This window comes from Camelina sativa, chromosome 1, assembly GCF_030686135.1.
Source record: "Camelina sativa cultivar CO46 ecotype springtype chromosome 1, ASM3068613v1".
NCBI classification, from domain to species: Eukaryota; Viridiplantae; Streptophyta; class Magnoliopsida; order Brassicales; family Brassicaceae; genus Camelina; species Camelina sativa.
The window spans coordinates 2,043,660-2,057,432 of NC_141880.1; the positions used below are offsets into that span (position 1 = coordinate 2,043,660).

Sequence of the window (13,773 nt, forward strand, 5' to 3'; positions counted from 1 at the left end):
AAGGAGCTGCTTACCTAAGAGAGAAAAGGGAGAAGCAGCCACTTGCAAAAGGGAAAGGGAATATCCAAGTGATGACAAGCCAAGGAGAGAAGATCATCAAAAAGGTATTTCTTGTGCCGGATTTAGCAAGAAATTTTTGAAGAGTTAATCAAAGGAAGACACCAAGCAAGAAAGGAAGCTGAGTTCACGCACAGATTTGGTGAAAGGGTTCACGCCCAGATTTGGTGATCAAAAGGACACCAAAAGGAAAAATCAGAATGTTCACTTAGAACAAAGTAAATGGAAGAAGGTTGGAAGAACAATCGGATGAAGACGTGAGGGAAGTTCACGAAGGCGATGTAAAAAAACTTACATGGTGAAAGTTTGACGGATCCTTGGAGAAGGTTCGCAAAAAAAAACAAAACAAAAAAAAAGGTGAGAAAAAACCAAGGGTTCAAATGTGAGAAGGTGTCTGTTTTTACGAAACAGAAGAAAGCTTCTGAGCAAAAAAGGTGTGATGTTTTGAGAAAGAAAATCACACTGAGCAACAGCCTGTGTGAAAGAAAAAGAGAAAGCTCTAACCAGAGGGAGAGATGATGTCATTAATTACCTGGAAACAGAGAAGTTCATTAAGCACAACAAGGTTGGAAGAACGTTGAAGCAAGATTGGAGTTAGCTGGAAACTCAATTAAGGGGGAGTGTTGGTCGATAATTGAGTTTCAGAGTCGCAACGTATAAGTCGTGACGTTTTGGTTTGTGACGTTTCATCCAAGAGTCACAAGGACAAAGAGACACAACTCATTATGATCTAGTGTCAGTTTGTTTTCTATATAAATCAGTTTTGTCGTTGATGTATGAAACAAGTTTCATGTAAATAAATATTTCAGTTTCGTTCTCTTGTCTTCTCGAAGGAGAAGAGACAAAGTCTCTTGCTCTGTTTCTTTCCTTCTTCCTCTCAATATTCCAACAGTAGCCTGTATGTACGTATAGACAAGAGAACAAAATGTTATAACTAATAAACCTTGTCTTTGTTGTATCTTTGGAGACAGAGACAAGCCATCTCTACAAAGTACTCGCCGTAGGTTTGGTCGAAACCCGCATCCAAATCCAAATTAGGGACGACTTTGTAATCAGAGTAATTGTACATTGACCAAAGCTCAGTCTCCACATAAAACCCCTAAAAGTCAAATGCAGGCACACCATGTAGTCAAGATTTACTCTTTTATCTAGCTCTAACAAATTGCACTCACTTGAGTTCAAGTTCAATACGTTACCTTATTCTCGATGAGCTGACGCTTAAAGCGGCGCCATTCTTTTTCATCTTCTTCATCGGGGAACTCATCTTTATATTCAGAGGAATCGTACTCGAGACCATCGAAGCTGTCCACATCCCATTCAGGGACTTTCCACCATGTCGGATGTAAGAGCTCATCATCAGGGTTAACGTAATCAGCCTCATCGCCGCTCTCTTCATCCCCATCACCACTCTCTTCAGCCTCATCGCCGCTCTCTTCATCCCCATCGTCAGAGTCTACGTATTCATCATCGCCGCTCTCTTGATTCGCGTCGTCAGAGTCTACGTATTCATCATCGCCGCTCTTCCCAACCTGGTCAGACTCGTCCTTACGTTTTGTCAGGAAAGCAGAAGCAACAGGCGAAGATTGTGCCATAGGTTCTGTCGTTGCCTCCATCAATTTGCTCGAGTCTCCTTGTGTCGTCGTCTCGGCTACGTTTTCTTTGAGATCCATTGTCTTATTGATTATACCGCGGCAAACCCTAGACAATTGGGATTATGAGAAAACTTAAAAATCTCGTAGTTTCCTTAGTAAAACCTAATTAAATTTGAAACAGAGTTTGTTTACTCTCTATCTTTGCTGGATATGGGCGATGGATATTGAAATAATAATAAGCAAAGCAAATAATAACATAACATAGACTGGACCAAATATACAAAAACACACGTCTTGTATATGTCACACCACATAACTTAAAAGTTCTTACAGTTGTTTGAGACACACACACAACAACAGAGAGAGCTACAAAATCAGAAAATCAGAAAATCAGATAACAAGAGTGTTCTTCACACACACACACACACACACACTACTAGTTGGAACAAGTGGGTTTTAGACTTTTAGTGACCAAACCCACCATTGTTCTTCACCAGTTTTAACTACTTTTAACACTGAAGATATATTAAGGTTTTTTAACCTGCCGGCGAAGAAACCTTAACTGAGAAGAGAATGAGCCAAAGATGATTTGCCTGTTCACAGCCAATTGGATTGGCAAAAAGGAGAATCCTTTCAACCAAGAAGGAAAAAAAAAAACTCATTGTCCTTTTTGCAAGGCAAGAGTTCTCTTTTCCCACATTGACTGTGAAACGGTAAAGGATCAGGTTTTGAAATTGCAGCAGCTATTATCCATTGCTGCTGCTGCTATCCACTTGCTAGGCATTACCATGCCACCAAGAGAACGGACTGGAGAACTCAGAAAGTAGTTCATACTTGTAACTTCTGATCCCGTGACACTTAGTCCATTCGATAAGTTCATGATTCCGCTTTCCGGATGAACAACTTCAGAATTCTGAGAATTACTCTGCTGAGGCTTAGGTTGAGACTGAACCTGCTTGTTTCCATCAGCATTCTTTGCATTGTTTCCGCTTTTCTCCAAGTTCTGGCTTTTTGTGTTCAAGAATCTCCCACCGGATCCTCTAGGACGGCGCAATGCATGGAGATGGCGTGAATGATGCATATATGGCTGCAACACACATGGAATTAAAACAAACACACTAATCAGAATTCATCTGCAACAAAAATATCAAAATAGTTTCCATATTTTATAATTAATTACCTTGCGGCACCTAGTACTCAGTTTCTTCTGATCAAGAACAGCAGCAGCCTTTGCACGCGATTGACGTCGCCTTATGATTCCATGATATTGCTTTGAGTTCACATAGATGGTTCCATCTTCTGTTTCCATGTTTAGTGGAAGCATTACTCGGCTCTGAGATCCATAGGCTGAGACAACTCCATAGTATTGTTGTTCACCATAAGGATACTTTGCGTATATCTAAGCAGTGACAAAAAAATAGCATACTCAGAAACAATAAAAGGGAAATGATCAATAGGTCTCCTTGTAGATGTTTCTAAATGTGGAAACCTTTACCGATGGGTGAGTAAATCCAAGTTCCAAACTAGGCGATTGCATTGCGAAAACAGCTCCATGAGACTTTGACACAACTCTCGAACTCTTTACATCACCTAATAAATACACAATTGGAATTATTCCAAGTCAGAGCATTTATGCAGTTTAGAACCACACATGCCTAAAGAGAAAAGAAGACATTTTAGATTTTATAGTTCAGAATTTGAAGCACACCACATATCTAGGGCTTTTAATCATCTTTGTATCCTGAAGAATTTTGTATTTTAGTTTGAGACAATTTAGCTCAGATAACATTAATTCTCATATCCTAGGACTTGCCACAAAAGTCTACTGTGGACAGCTCAGATATTTTCACTAGAACCATCCATTTGAGGACATTTAAAGAGGAGACAAGACAAAAGAAGTCACTTACCAAGAGAGAAAGCTAAGTGAGTTACAGAGTTGTTCTGTTTATCTACACCTTGTTCTGTCTCTCCAGCAGATCCGACCTTAACTCCGGCGAACGAGTCAGAATCTCCGGCAAGACTCTCATGAGCCAACGGCTGAGATCCAAAAGCATTCCACCAAGAAGTCTGTGGAGCAGAGAAGAGACCTTCTCTCACAGTTTGCATAGCCATCTTTCAAAAAAGAAAAAAACTGAAAAATCGGTGTTGCCGAGAAGAAGAGAGATTTGTTTCTGCGGAAGATATAACAAAGAAAACAAGAAAAGTCAACAGAAGTTATAAGACTTGGATGTGAAATCTTTGTCTAATTTCAAACCCGATTTGGAAACTTGCAAGAAAAAAAAGAAAAAAAAGGTAAGATCTTTGGGATTGGGTATTACGCAAAACCACACGAATGACCAAACCTATATGTGAATCATCATCAAGAGACAGACTTGTTGTCTAAAGTAAGTTAAAAAAAGATTGTGAGAAACGAGAAGATAAGAGCACAAGAACTGAAATCTTTTTGAGTCCCAAATACCAAACGAACTCCAAAAAGAAGTAAATAAAAACCCCCTAAATGTTGGTCAAAATCAAACACACCAAAACCTATGTTGCGAATTCTATAAAGAATAAAGAGAAGAGACTGAGTAAAACTTACAAAGATGGTGAGTGATAGAGTAAGAGTATAGAGAGTAGAGAGAAAACTTCAGATTCCTAGGAAGAGGCAGAGAAAAGCCCAATTGTTAGGAAGCCATATCGGTTCCAAAAAAAGAAACAGAGATTCATTCACACACATGAGTAGAGAGAGAGAGAGAGAGAGGGAAGGAGAAGACAGATAGAGAGAGACTAACCAATGTATGAATTACAAGTGTGGCTCATCAACCAATCACCTTCAACTTTTATGCTACTCTGTCTTTCTTTCTATTCCTACTTTATATTTGGAAATATAATTGAAATCAAATATCAAAAACAATAGGGAATTGCTATATTATTGTGTTTATGTTAACTGTAGCGTTGGCTTGACGTGCTTTGTTTAAAAAGCTACAATGATCCCACTTTAAAACCATTTTTTTCCCATTAGGTATAAAGAGTAGTACTGTAGTAGTAGTGCTTGGGTTGTCAATTGTATCGTTTATTATTATGATTGTTGTTGTGGTCCTTGTATGCTTTTATTTTATTTTATTTTCTTTTATATACGTCATATGGGAAAAAGGATCACCACTCAAAGATTATAAATAATTAAAATTAAGTAACACTCTGACAACTTCAGCAATGACATGGCCAATATTTGCTATTTATAAAAAGCTCGTGACTCATCCCTACCAAACATAAAAAAAATAAAGTCTGTCTACCTTTGTATAATTCTGTAAATAGACCAAACATATTTTCACAATAGATACTTGTTGAGGTTGTTATTATTCTTAACTAGGTTTTCCAAGCGGTTTCACACATTGTCCTTTTGTTTCCTCTTTTGTTCATGTTTCTTTAAACAGTTCAACTTACTCTGTGAAATCGACGGTACACGTGTTATGATAGAAGTTTACAAAGACAAGCAATAAGCTCTATAAATATATTTTTTTGCAAGAAGTGTACTTATAATTTTGTAAGAGATTAAAAGTAGCTTTGCTTTTTGGTTGGGACTTAATTAATTTGGTAAATTTACAGGTTAGTTTCCTTTGACTTAATTTAACTAATTTTTTCCAGTTTTGATTATATTAGATATTGAATTGAACTTAACTAAACTTAAGTTAGTTTGAATACACAGTAAATTCTAAGAAAAATAAAGTTGAAAATCAAAATTACAATATAGTAAAAATACAGTATAGTATAGTTTAGTTGGTTAAGGTTAATGCTTGCTTTTCTTTATATGCAGTAGTGCACTAGTGAGCTTAAGCTTATCCCACTACCATACAGTATAAGCTTTTCTTTCCTCCTAAATACAATAATTAATTGAAATATGCACTGGTTAGTACGTACAATCTTCTAACAAAAATATCTACTTGCACTAATATTTAAAGCACAATCTTTTTACGGATTAGTGATATACTATTTTAGTGTAGTTAACAGAGCATATCATAAATACTGTAGCTTATTTTCAAAACTTTTTTACCCAACAATAAGATATATAAAATAATCTATTATATACTCTATGTTATAAACCACTTATCGGATGGATTCCATAATCAGGCTCATACACGGCCCGTTTATGGCTCATGTCCGTCCAAGGCCATAAGGCCCATCGGCCACATCCTTTAATCTTAGTCGGTTTAGTATTCCTAATGTAATTGGGCTTTGCCTTTGACTATATATATGTAACCTCGAGTTTATTCAATGAATAAGAACAAGAGATTCTACACTTTGAACTCTCTAATTTACAACACGTTATCAACACGATTGCCCTAAAGATCGAGCTGAGTAAAACCCTAAAACCCTAACCGTCGCCGTTCATCCTTCTTCTTCCACCTAAACCCTAAACCGCCGTCTTTCTCCTCTTTGTTCGAAACTAAATCCTATTCACGAGCAAACCTGTTCTCGTGATCAAGTTCCATCCGAAACCAGTCGAGGTTGGTTCGTGGTTCGCGGTTCCGGGGTAAGTGCAGTACGTGAGCGGTGCAAGGAGCGGTTCAAAATCTGTTCGTAGGAAAGCAATTTGCGGTTCTGTTCGAGGTTCGTGGTTCGTGGTCAAGTGATATCTGAGGTCTTTAGCTCCCAGATCAAAACTGGTCAGACCCCTTTGGTGTTAAGGTAAAATCAAAATTTTATGGGACCATATAATCGAACCTGATCTTAAAGACTATTGAACCCTAAACATGCAAGCACACAACTAACAATATTTAAGATCTCTTAATCCTATAAAACTCTAAAACCGGTCGTTTAGGATTGTTAGATTGTTTGTGAAATTGCACCAAACTTTGTCAAGCTTAAATCCGGTTGATTGTTGTTTATTGTTGCTTGATTGTTTGCTGCATAAGAACCTCTAGAACTAAACTGTTAAAAAATCGAGTTCCATAAGTGAAATATTAATCTGATTATTCTAGGATATTTAAAATATGAAACTGCATGCATCCTTGAAATTAAATCAAATTTGGCATAGATTTTTCCTTGTTTATTTTCGGCTGTTTAAGAACCCTAAACCCTAAATTAAAATCGGAACCTAGAGAAAGTCTAGTTCCCTAAATTATTTATCTTAATCCTAAGTAGAAAATGAAAAGTTAAGAAAAAGAAAATTTCTAAAAACACCTAAGAAAAGGAAATTGTTGCATGCTAGTTTCTATCTAGTTTTGTTTGTTTCCATGCATACTAAAAACCGAAAAATATATATATAAGGCAAGGCATGGTTCGGTCTTAAATACCGCTTGACCTAAGTTTAATTTGATGGCATGGTTCGGTCTCAAATACCGCATGACCTATTGATTGATTGCATGGTTCGGTCTCAAATACCGCATGCTAATGATCGGTTGTCTATTTCCGTTTTATTCAGATGTCAAGGCTTAACAACTTAGACTATGCTGCCTTGAATGCTTCTGGAGAAAACTACCTGCAATGGGCATTGGACACTAAGATCATGCTAAAGTCAAAGGACTTGTTTGAATGCATTGAGGAAAATTTTAATTGTACTGACAAACAAAAGTACAAGGCCATTATGCATATGCGCCATCACCTTGTTGAGAGTCTTAAGAACAAGTACCTCATCATAGAAGATCCTCTTGACCTTTGGACAGAGCTTAAACGCAGATACGGACACCAACAGACGGTGCTCCTACCAAAGGCTCAATTTGATTGGAAAAACCTAAGGATCCATGATTACAAATCCGTGGATGAGTATAACTCAGAGCTTTTTAGGATTGTCTCACTCCTTAGGTTGTGTGGTAGTAAGGTCACCGAGAAAGAGCTACTAGAGAAGACATTGTCTACTTTTAGCTCTAACAACGTATTGCTTCAACAACAATACCGAGAAAAAGGTTTTGAAACCTATGGGGACCTAATCTCGTGTTTACTGCTAGCTGAGTAGAACAATGAGCTGTTGTTGATGAATAGTGCTATGAGACCTCCTGGTACAGCCCCATTACCAGAAGCACACAAGGTGGGTGTGGTAAAGCAAAATCCGAATGAGCCTAAGGAGCCCAAAGAGACCAACTATGTCCACAGAGAAAGATACTATGGTCGTGGCCGTGGTGGCAGAGGACGTGGTGGTCCTGGGCAATTCCAGGCTAGCCGCTTTGATGGTAATGGTCGTGGAGGCCGCGGACGTGGTGGTAAGGGCCGTGGGTCCTTTAAACCACAATCCAAGGCTAAATCTGTTTGTCACCGATGTGGTATGTCCAACCATTGGGCCAAGAATTGCAGAACACCCAAACATCTTATTGATGCATATCAAGAGATTTTGAAGAAAAACCCAGAAGCCAACTATGTGCATCTCGATGGTGAAGATGACTTCGACCATGAGAATGATGACTCACTAGCCTATGAGACTTCCGATTGTTTTAAAGAAGATAACTAATTTTATGTTATGGCCTTGGTTTAAATTCTAAGCTTTTATGCTTTATTTCGGTTTATGTATTGGATAATTATTTTGGTTTAAATTCAATGATTTTATTTCAATATTTATTTGCTTGTTTTATTAAAGTTTAAAACAAAATTATTGTCATTATAGAAATGACCGAGGATATGAGTGTACTAGTGGTGGACAGTGAATCCAGCCACACAATATTAAAAGACAAAAGATATTTCATAAACCTCATATTGAAAAGTGCCAATGTTAGTACAATTGCGGGTATAGCAAGCTTAATAGAAGGCTACGACCAAGCTCATATATTATTACCTAATGGCACACATATTGAACTAAGTGATGCCTTGTACTCACCCAACTCTAAGAGAAGCTTATTGAGCTTTAAAGACATTCGGTTGAATGGTTATCATATTGAAACAAAGGGTGAAGGTAGCAAAGAATTTCTATATATTACTGAAATTGTAAATGGACATAAGAAGGTCCTAGAGACTATACCTGCACTAGCCACTGGTCTTTACCATGCTAAGATTAACATGATAGAAGCTAACTTGGCAAAGCACAAAATGTTCAATGAACAATTCACTCTATGGCATGACCGGCTTGGCCATCCGGGTACGAACATGATGCGTAAACTGATTAATAGTTCAAATGGCACAATCTTAAAGAGAGAAGAGTTATCCCTAAAAATCTCACGTGTGTAGCATGTGCACAAGGGAAAATTATCATAAGGCCGTCACCAGCAAATGTCAATAAAGAGACTTTAAATTTTCTGGAAAGGATACAAGGTGATATATGTGGAGCAATACACCCACCTTATGGGACGTTTAGATATTTTATGGTTATGATCGATGCATCAACCAGATGGTCACACGTTTGCTTGTTATCCACAAGGAACCTAGCATTTGCTAGGATGTTAGCTCAAATTATAAGACTAAGAGCACATTTTCCAGATTTTCCACTTAAGACTATACGTCTAGACAATGCTGGTGAATTTACATCCCAAGCGTTTAATGATTACTGTATGTCCATGGGGGTGAGTGTGGAACATCTTGTGGCACATGTCCATACACAAAACGGATTAGCTGAATCCTTCATTAAACGAATACAATAAATTGCTCGACCATTGCTAATGAGATCGAAGCTTCCTGTGTCGACTTGGGGACACGCAGTTTTACATGCAGCAGAACTTATACGCATCAGGCCATCTAGTGAACACAAATATTCACCATCCCAATTATTAACGAGTCATGAGCCAGACATATCCCATCTCAAAACATTTGGTTGTGCCGTTTATGTACCTATTGCTCCACCACAGAGAACTAAGATGGGACCTCAAAGGAGGATGGGAATATATGTTGGATATGAGTCTCCCACCATTATTAAGTATCTTGAGCCAACTACAAGAGATTTATTTAAGGCCAGATACGCGGACTGTCAATTTACAGAATCCGAATTTCCTATGTTGGGTGGAGAGACAAGCAAGCTGGTTAAAGAATTAACATGGAATCAAACATCCTTAAATTGGCAAGATCCTCGAACTCTAGCATTTGATGCAGAGGTTCAAAAGATTATTCATTTACAAAAGCTAGCTAATCAATTGCCAGATTCCTTTGTTGACCCAAAGAGAGTAACAAAATCGTACATACCAGCTTGTAATGCACCAGTACGTATTGATGTTCAGAAGGAACACAATTATCAAGTTGCTACAGAGTCTAAGCCACGTTTGAAACGAGGTAGACCATTAGGTTTCAAAGATAAGAACCCTCGGAAATCTAAGAAAGGTGCAAATGAAACCGAGGTTAAGGAAAAGACAGACATGGCCGCGGCAAATCCTAAGGTATCAAATGAGGTTTGGGACGCTACACCTCAAGGACCTGAAGGTGTTGATAATAATGAGATCTCAATAAATTATATCATGTCTGGAATTCAATGGACCCGTAAAGATGTCGACATCGATGAAATATTTGCATACAAGGTAGCACTTGAGATAAATGAGGAACATGAACCCACATCTATATTAGAGTGCACTCAAAGTAAAGATTGGCTAAAGTGGAAAGAAGCCATTGACGTGGAGTTAAACTCTTTAAAGAAGAGAAGTGTGTTTGGTCCGATCTTAAGGACAACACCTGAAATAAAGCCAATTGGACATAAGTGGGTCTTTGTAAGGAAGAGAAATGAGAATAATGAAATCGTGATATACAAAGCACGGCTTGTACCACAAGGATTCTCTCAAAGACCAGGAATAGACTATGAGGAGACAAACTCCCCTGTGATGGATGCAACAACATTTAGGTACTTAATAAGTCTGACTATAAGAGAAAAACTGGATTTGCGGTTAATGGATGTTGTAACCGCATACTTATATGGTCAATTGGATAATGAGATATATGTGAGATTACCAGAGGGTTTTGAGCTCAAAGATAAGAGTGGTTTTCGAGAACAGTACTGCATTAGGCTGAACAAATCCCTTTATGGACTGAAACAAAGTGGTCGAATGTGGTATAACCGTTTAAGTGAATATTTAGCTAAAGAAGGCTATAAGAATGACCCAATCAGTCCATGTATATTTATAAAGAAGTTTGCAAACAAAGGGTTTGTAATTATAGTAGTTTATGTGGATGATTTAAACATCCTTGGGACCTCTCGGGAAATCGCCCAAACAGTAGAGTATTTAAAGAAAGAATTTGAAATGAAAGACCTAGGCAAGGCAAAATTCTGTTTGGGATTACAACTTGAGTACATTGGTAATGGAATCCTTGTGCATCAAAGGGCATACACAGAAAAGGTATTCAAGAGGTTTAATATGGACCAAGCTCACCCATTGACCAGCCCAATGGTTGTTAGAAGCTTAGACTTGGATAAAGATCCATTTGGTCCAAAGAAGGCCGATGAGGAAGTTCTCGGTCATGAAGTGCCATACCTCAGTGCTATAGGAGCGTTAATGTTCTTGGCTAGCCATACTAGACCAGGCATAAGTTTTGCCGTGAACCTCCTAGCAAGATTTAGTTCTTGTCCGACCCAAAGGAACTGGAATGGAATTAAACATTTACTTCGTTACCTACAAGGGACAATAGATTTGGGTTTATATTATACTAACTATAACAAAGAAGGTTTAGTTTGTTTTGTTGATGCAAGTTACTTATCGGATCCGTACAACTCTAGGTCTCAAACCGGCTATGTGTTTACACATGATGGTACGGCGATCTCGTGGCGTTCTATGAAGCAAATTATTGTGGCCACTTTGTCTAACCATGCGGAAATCCTAGCAATTCATGAAGTCGGACGAGAGAGTGTATGGTTGAGGTCGATGACTCAACACATCAGGGCAAATTGCGGTATGATCGAAGACAAAGAGCCAACCGTAATCTATGAAGACAATACGGCATGCATCGCACAGCTCAAGGAAGGTCACATCAAGGGAGATCGGACGAAACACATCCTACCGAAGTTCTTCTTCACACATGAACTACAAAAAGCCGGAGAAGTTCGAGTGGTGCAAGTGCAATCATGCGACAACTCAGCCGATCTCTTCACTAAGGCATTACCGACAACAACGTTCAAGAAGCTCACGCACCAGATTGGAATGCGGAGGCTTAAGGACTTAGAGTGATGCTTGGAACAAGGGGAGCAATGCGTGCTGTACTCTTTTTCCTTCACCGTGGTTTTGTCCCGTTGGGTTTTCCTGGTAAGGTTTTAATGAGGCAACAACCTCCTAGCGTATTGCATCGATCCCTTAGCATCAGCATGGTTATGTCATCCAAGGGGGAGTGTTATAAACCACTTATCGGATGGACTCCATAACCAGGCCCATACACGGCCCGTTCATGTCCCGTGTCCGTCCAAGGCCATAAGGTCCATTAGCCACATCCTTTAATCGTAGTCGGTTTAGTATTGCTAATGTAATTGGGTTTTGCCCTTGACTATATATATGTAACCTCGAATTTATTGAATGAATAAAAACAAGAGATTCTACACTTTGAACCTATTATAGCTTTCTTAAAGTAATTTTGCTTTTCTTCTCGAAAAAACTTTAAACAAACCAGTCGAAATAGATATTGTTCATCCTAATTATGCCCTATACGATTTATTTGTAAGTCACTCTCAAAGGCTCCACTTGTTCATAATCTTCCAAAAAAACTCACGATAAATGACTAATCACCAACTATATTATATGTTGATTAAAATTTGCCTTTTAAAAAAAGAAGTAACGCTTTAATTAAAATATAACTGCAATCCAATTTCTAACATATTCTCTTTTTAATATGCACGAATTAACAAACTATTATATTAAATGAACTAGAGATACGTACATATACATTCCACTCGAATGCACGAACTAAGGACATGGAAGTGGGAAGTCTAGTGTATACGGCAGTAAATGGATTAAAGAACCTTTGCTTACGGCAGTAAAGGGGGTTAAAGACCCTTGCTATTAGGTCATTTGCCTTTTGCTTACTTTTCGTTTTTCGCTTTGGCAAAATAAAATAAAAAAACAATCTTTCACCATTATTTAACTAGGCCGAAGCTCAGGCTCCAAGCCTCCAACGATACATTAGCGAATGAATTAATATAGGGATATGCTAGATCTGCCTTATAGCTAGCGCATGAACTACCACCACTATTGTGTTGAAGACTTTGGTTTTGATAACCTTTTTAATATTCAACTTTAAAAGTACGTCTTCTAGATTATATAATGTTTTGTTGGACATGCAATCCACATCACGGCTGCACTATAATTCCCTCATATAATGTAATTTAATCAAAATTTCCCTTTATTTTATATTTTTTTAACTTAGATTTGTGCTTCAATTATTAGTTCAGTACTGAATCCAACAAAAATCATCAGTGAAGGATGATAATTTAATTTGCTAATAGCGAAATCAATGTTAAAGATGCTTAAATAATTTGATCAACCGCTGAGAATAAATATGCAGCTTTTTTGCTTTCTTTTCAAACTTACGTATTCTTGAAGGTTTGCATGACTAATTATTGTTGACTATATATAGTTAAACGAGATAGTGTTGGATTTGCATTGCTTGATAATTTTAGGTCAGCTGGATCCGATGGTCATTGTTATCTGAGTAAATGATTGACTTTGGGCCATTAAAGAGACCGGCCCAGTATAGAATCTAAACAAAGCTGTTGGCGTTAGCGTTTTATATCGAACTCTTTCCGACACGCTGTTCATAAAAAATAAAGGCAAAACCAAAAACGACACGCTTTTTTACCTTAACAAAGTTAGAAACGGCGGAAAGTGTAGTAGAGCTAAACAAAAGCCCCACATCGGAAACACGAAACGAAAGAGGCTCTTGAAACAGGGTATAAAATAGAGACTCATGACACCGAAAAAATCACTTACCTGGACGGGGTCAACTCGCGATCAAGAAGACGAGTGGCCTAGGCTAGTGACTTCCATTGCACATAACGGAAGGGTGCTATGCTTAAGGTCTTCCCAAGAGGAAGAGCCTACGTCATTATTTGTGGCAGAGGGGGTTTGCGTTCGCGCAGCCCCTACCATTACTCTCAGTCTTAATCTTTTAGTTGACCAGAGTGTCTGGCTTGGGAACTAGAGTCCCTTCCATAGGCTTAGTTGTTCCATGCTATTGCCAGTGTAAACAGCTTAGATGTAGCTGTAGAGTTTGGACTTCATTTTCAGAAAATGAGGAACAGATGTTTCAGAAAACTACAGTGCCA

At 38.1% G+C, this 13,773-nt stretch overlaps 3 protein-coding genes and 1 non-coding gene across 4 annotated transcripts; 2 read left to right on the forward strand and 2 right to left on the reverse strand.

Annotated features, from left to right (window-relative positions):
- Positions 1 to 843: 843 nt before the first annotated feature.
- Positions 844 to 1,797, reverse strand: LOC104715142 (uncharacterized). Its single transcript, XM_010432598.3, has 2 exons — positions 1,254 to 1,797; positions 844 to 1,156 (listed from the first exon to the last, which is right to left on the reverse strand). Exons 1-2 carry the CDS (start codon positions 1,725 to 1,727, stop codon positions 992 to 994), a joined length of 639 nt encoding a protein of 212 aa, XP_010430900.1. The 5' UTR covers positions 1,728 to 1,797; the 3' UTR covers positions 844 to 991.
- Positions 1,798 to 1,927: 130 nt separating this feature from the next.
- LOC104715202 (nuclear transcription factor Y subunit A-2) lies at positions 1,928 to 4,703 on the reverse strand. The gene is made up of 6 exons (XM_087450364.1): positions 4,421 to 4,703; positions 4,228 to 4,283; positions 3,557 to 3,820; positions 3,145 to 3,239; positions 2,830 to 3,048; positions 1,928 to 2,736 (listed from the first exon to the last, which is right to left on the reverse strand). The coding sequence occupies exons 3-6, from the start codon at positions 3,759 to 3,761 to the stop codon at positions 2,371 to 2,373; spliced, it is 885 nt and encodes a 294-aa protein (XP_087306490.1). The 5' UTR covers positions 3,762 to 3,820; positions 4,228 to 4,283; positions 4,421 to 4,703; the 3' UTR covers positions 1,928 to 2,370.
- A 2,347-nt stretch (positions 4,704 to 7,050) lies between these two features.
- LOC147949466 (uncharacterized) lies at positions 7,051 to 8,070 on the forward strand. The gene is made up of 3 exons (XM_087463499.1): positions 7,051 to 7,253; positions 7,431 to 7,531; positions 7,631 to 8,070. The coding sequence occupies exons 1-3, from the start codon at positions 7,051 to 7,053 to the stop codon at positions 8,068 to 8,070; spliced, it is 744 nt and encodes a 247-aa protein (XP_087319625.1).
- Positions 8,071 to 13,430: 5,360 nt separating this feature from the next.
- Positions 13,431 to 13,593, forward strand: LOC147949467 (U1 spliceosomal RNA). Its single transcript, XR_015565411.1, has one exon. It is a non-coding gene; the product is annotated as a U1 spliceosomal RNA (small nuclear RNA).
- Positions 13,594 to 13,773: the final 180 nt, after the last annotated feature.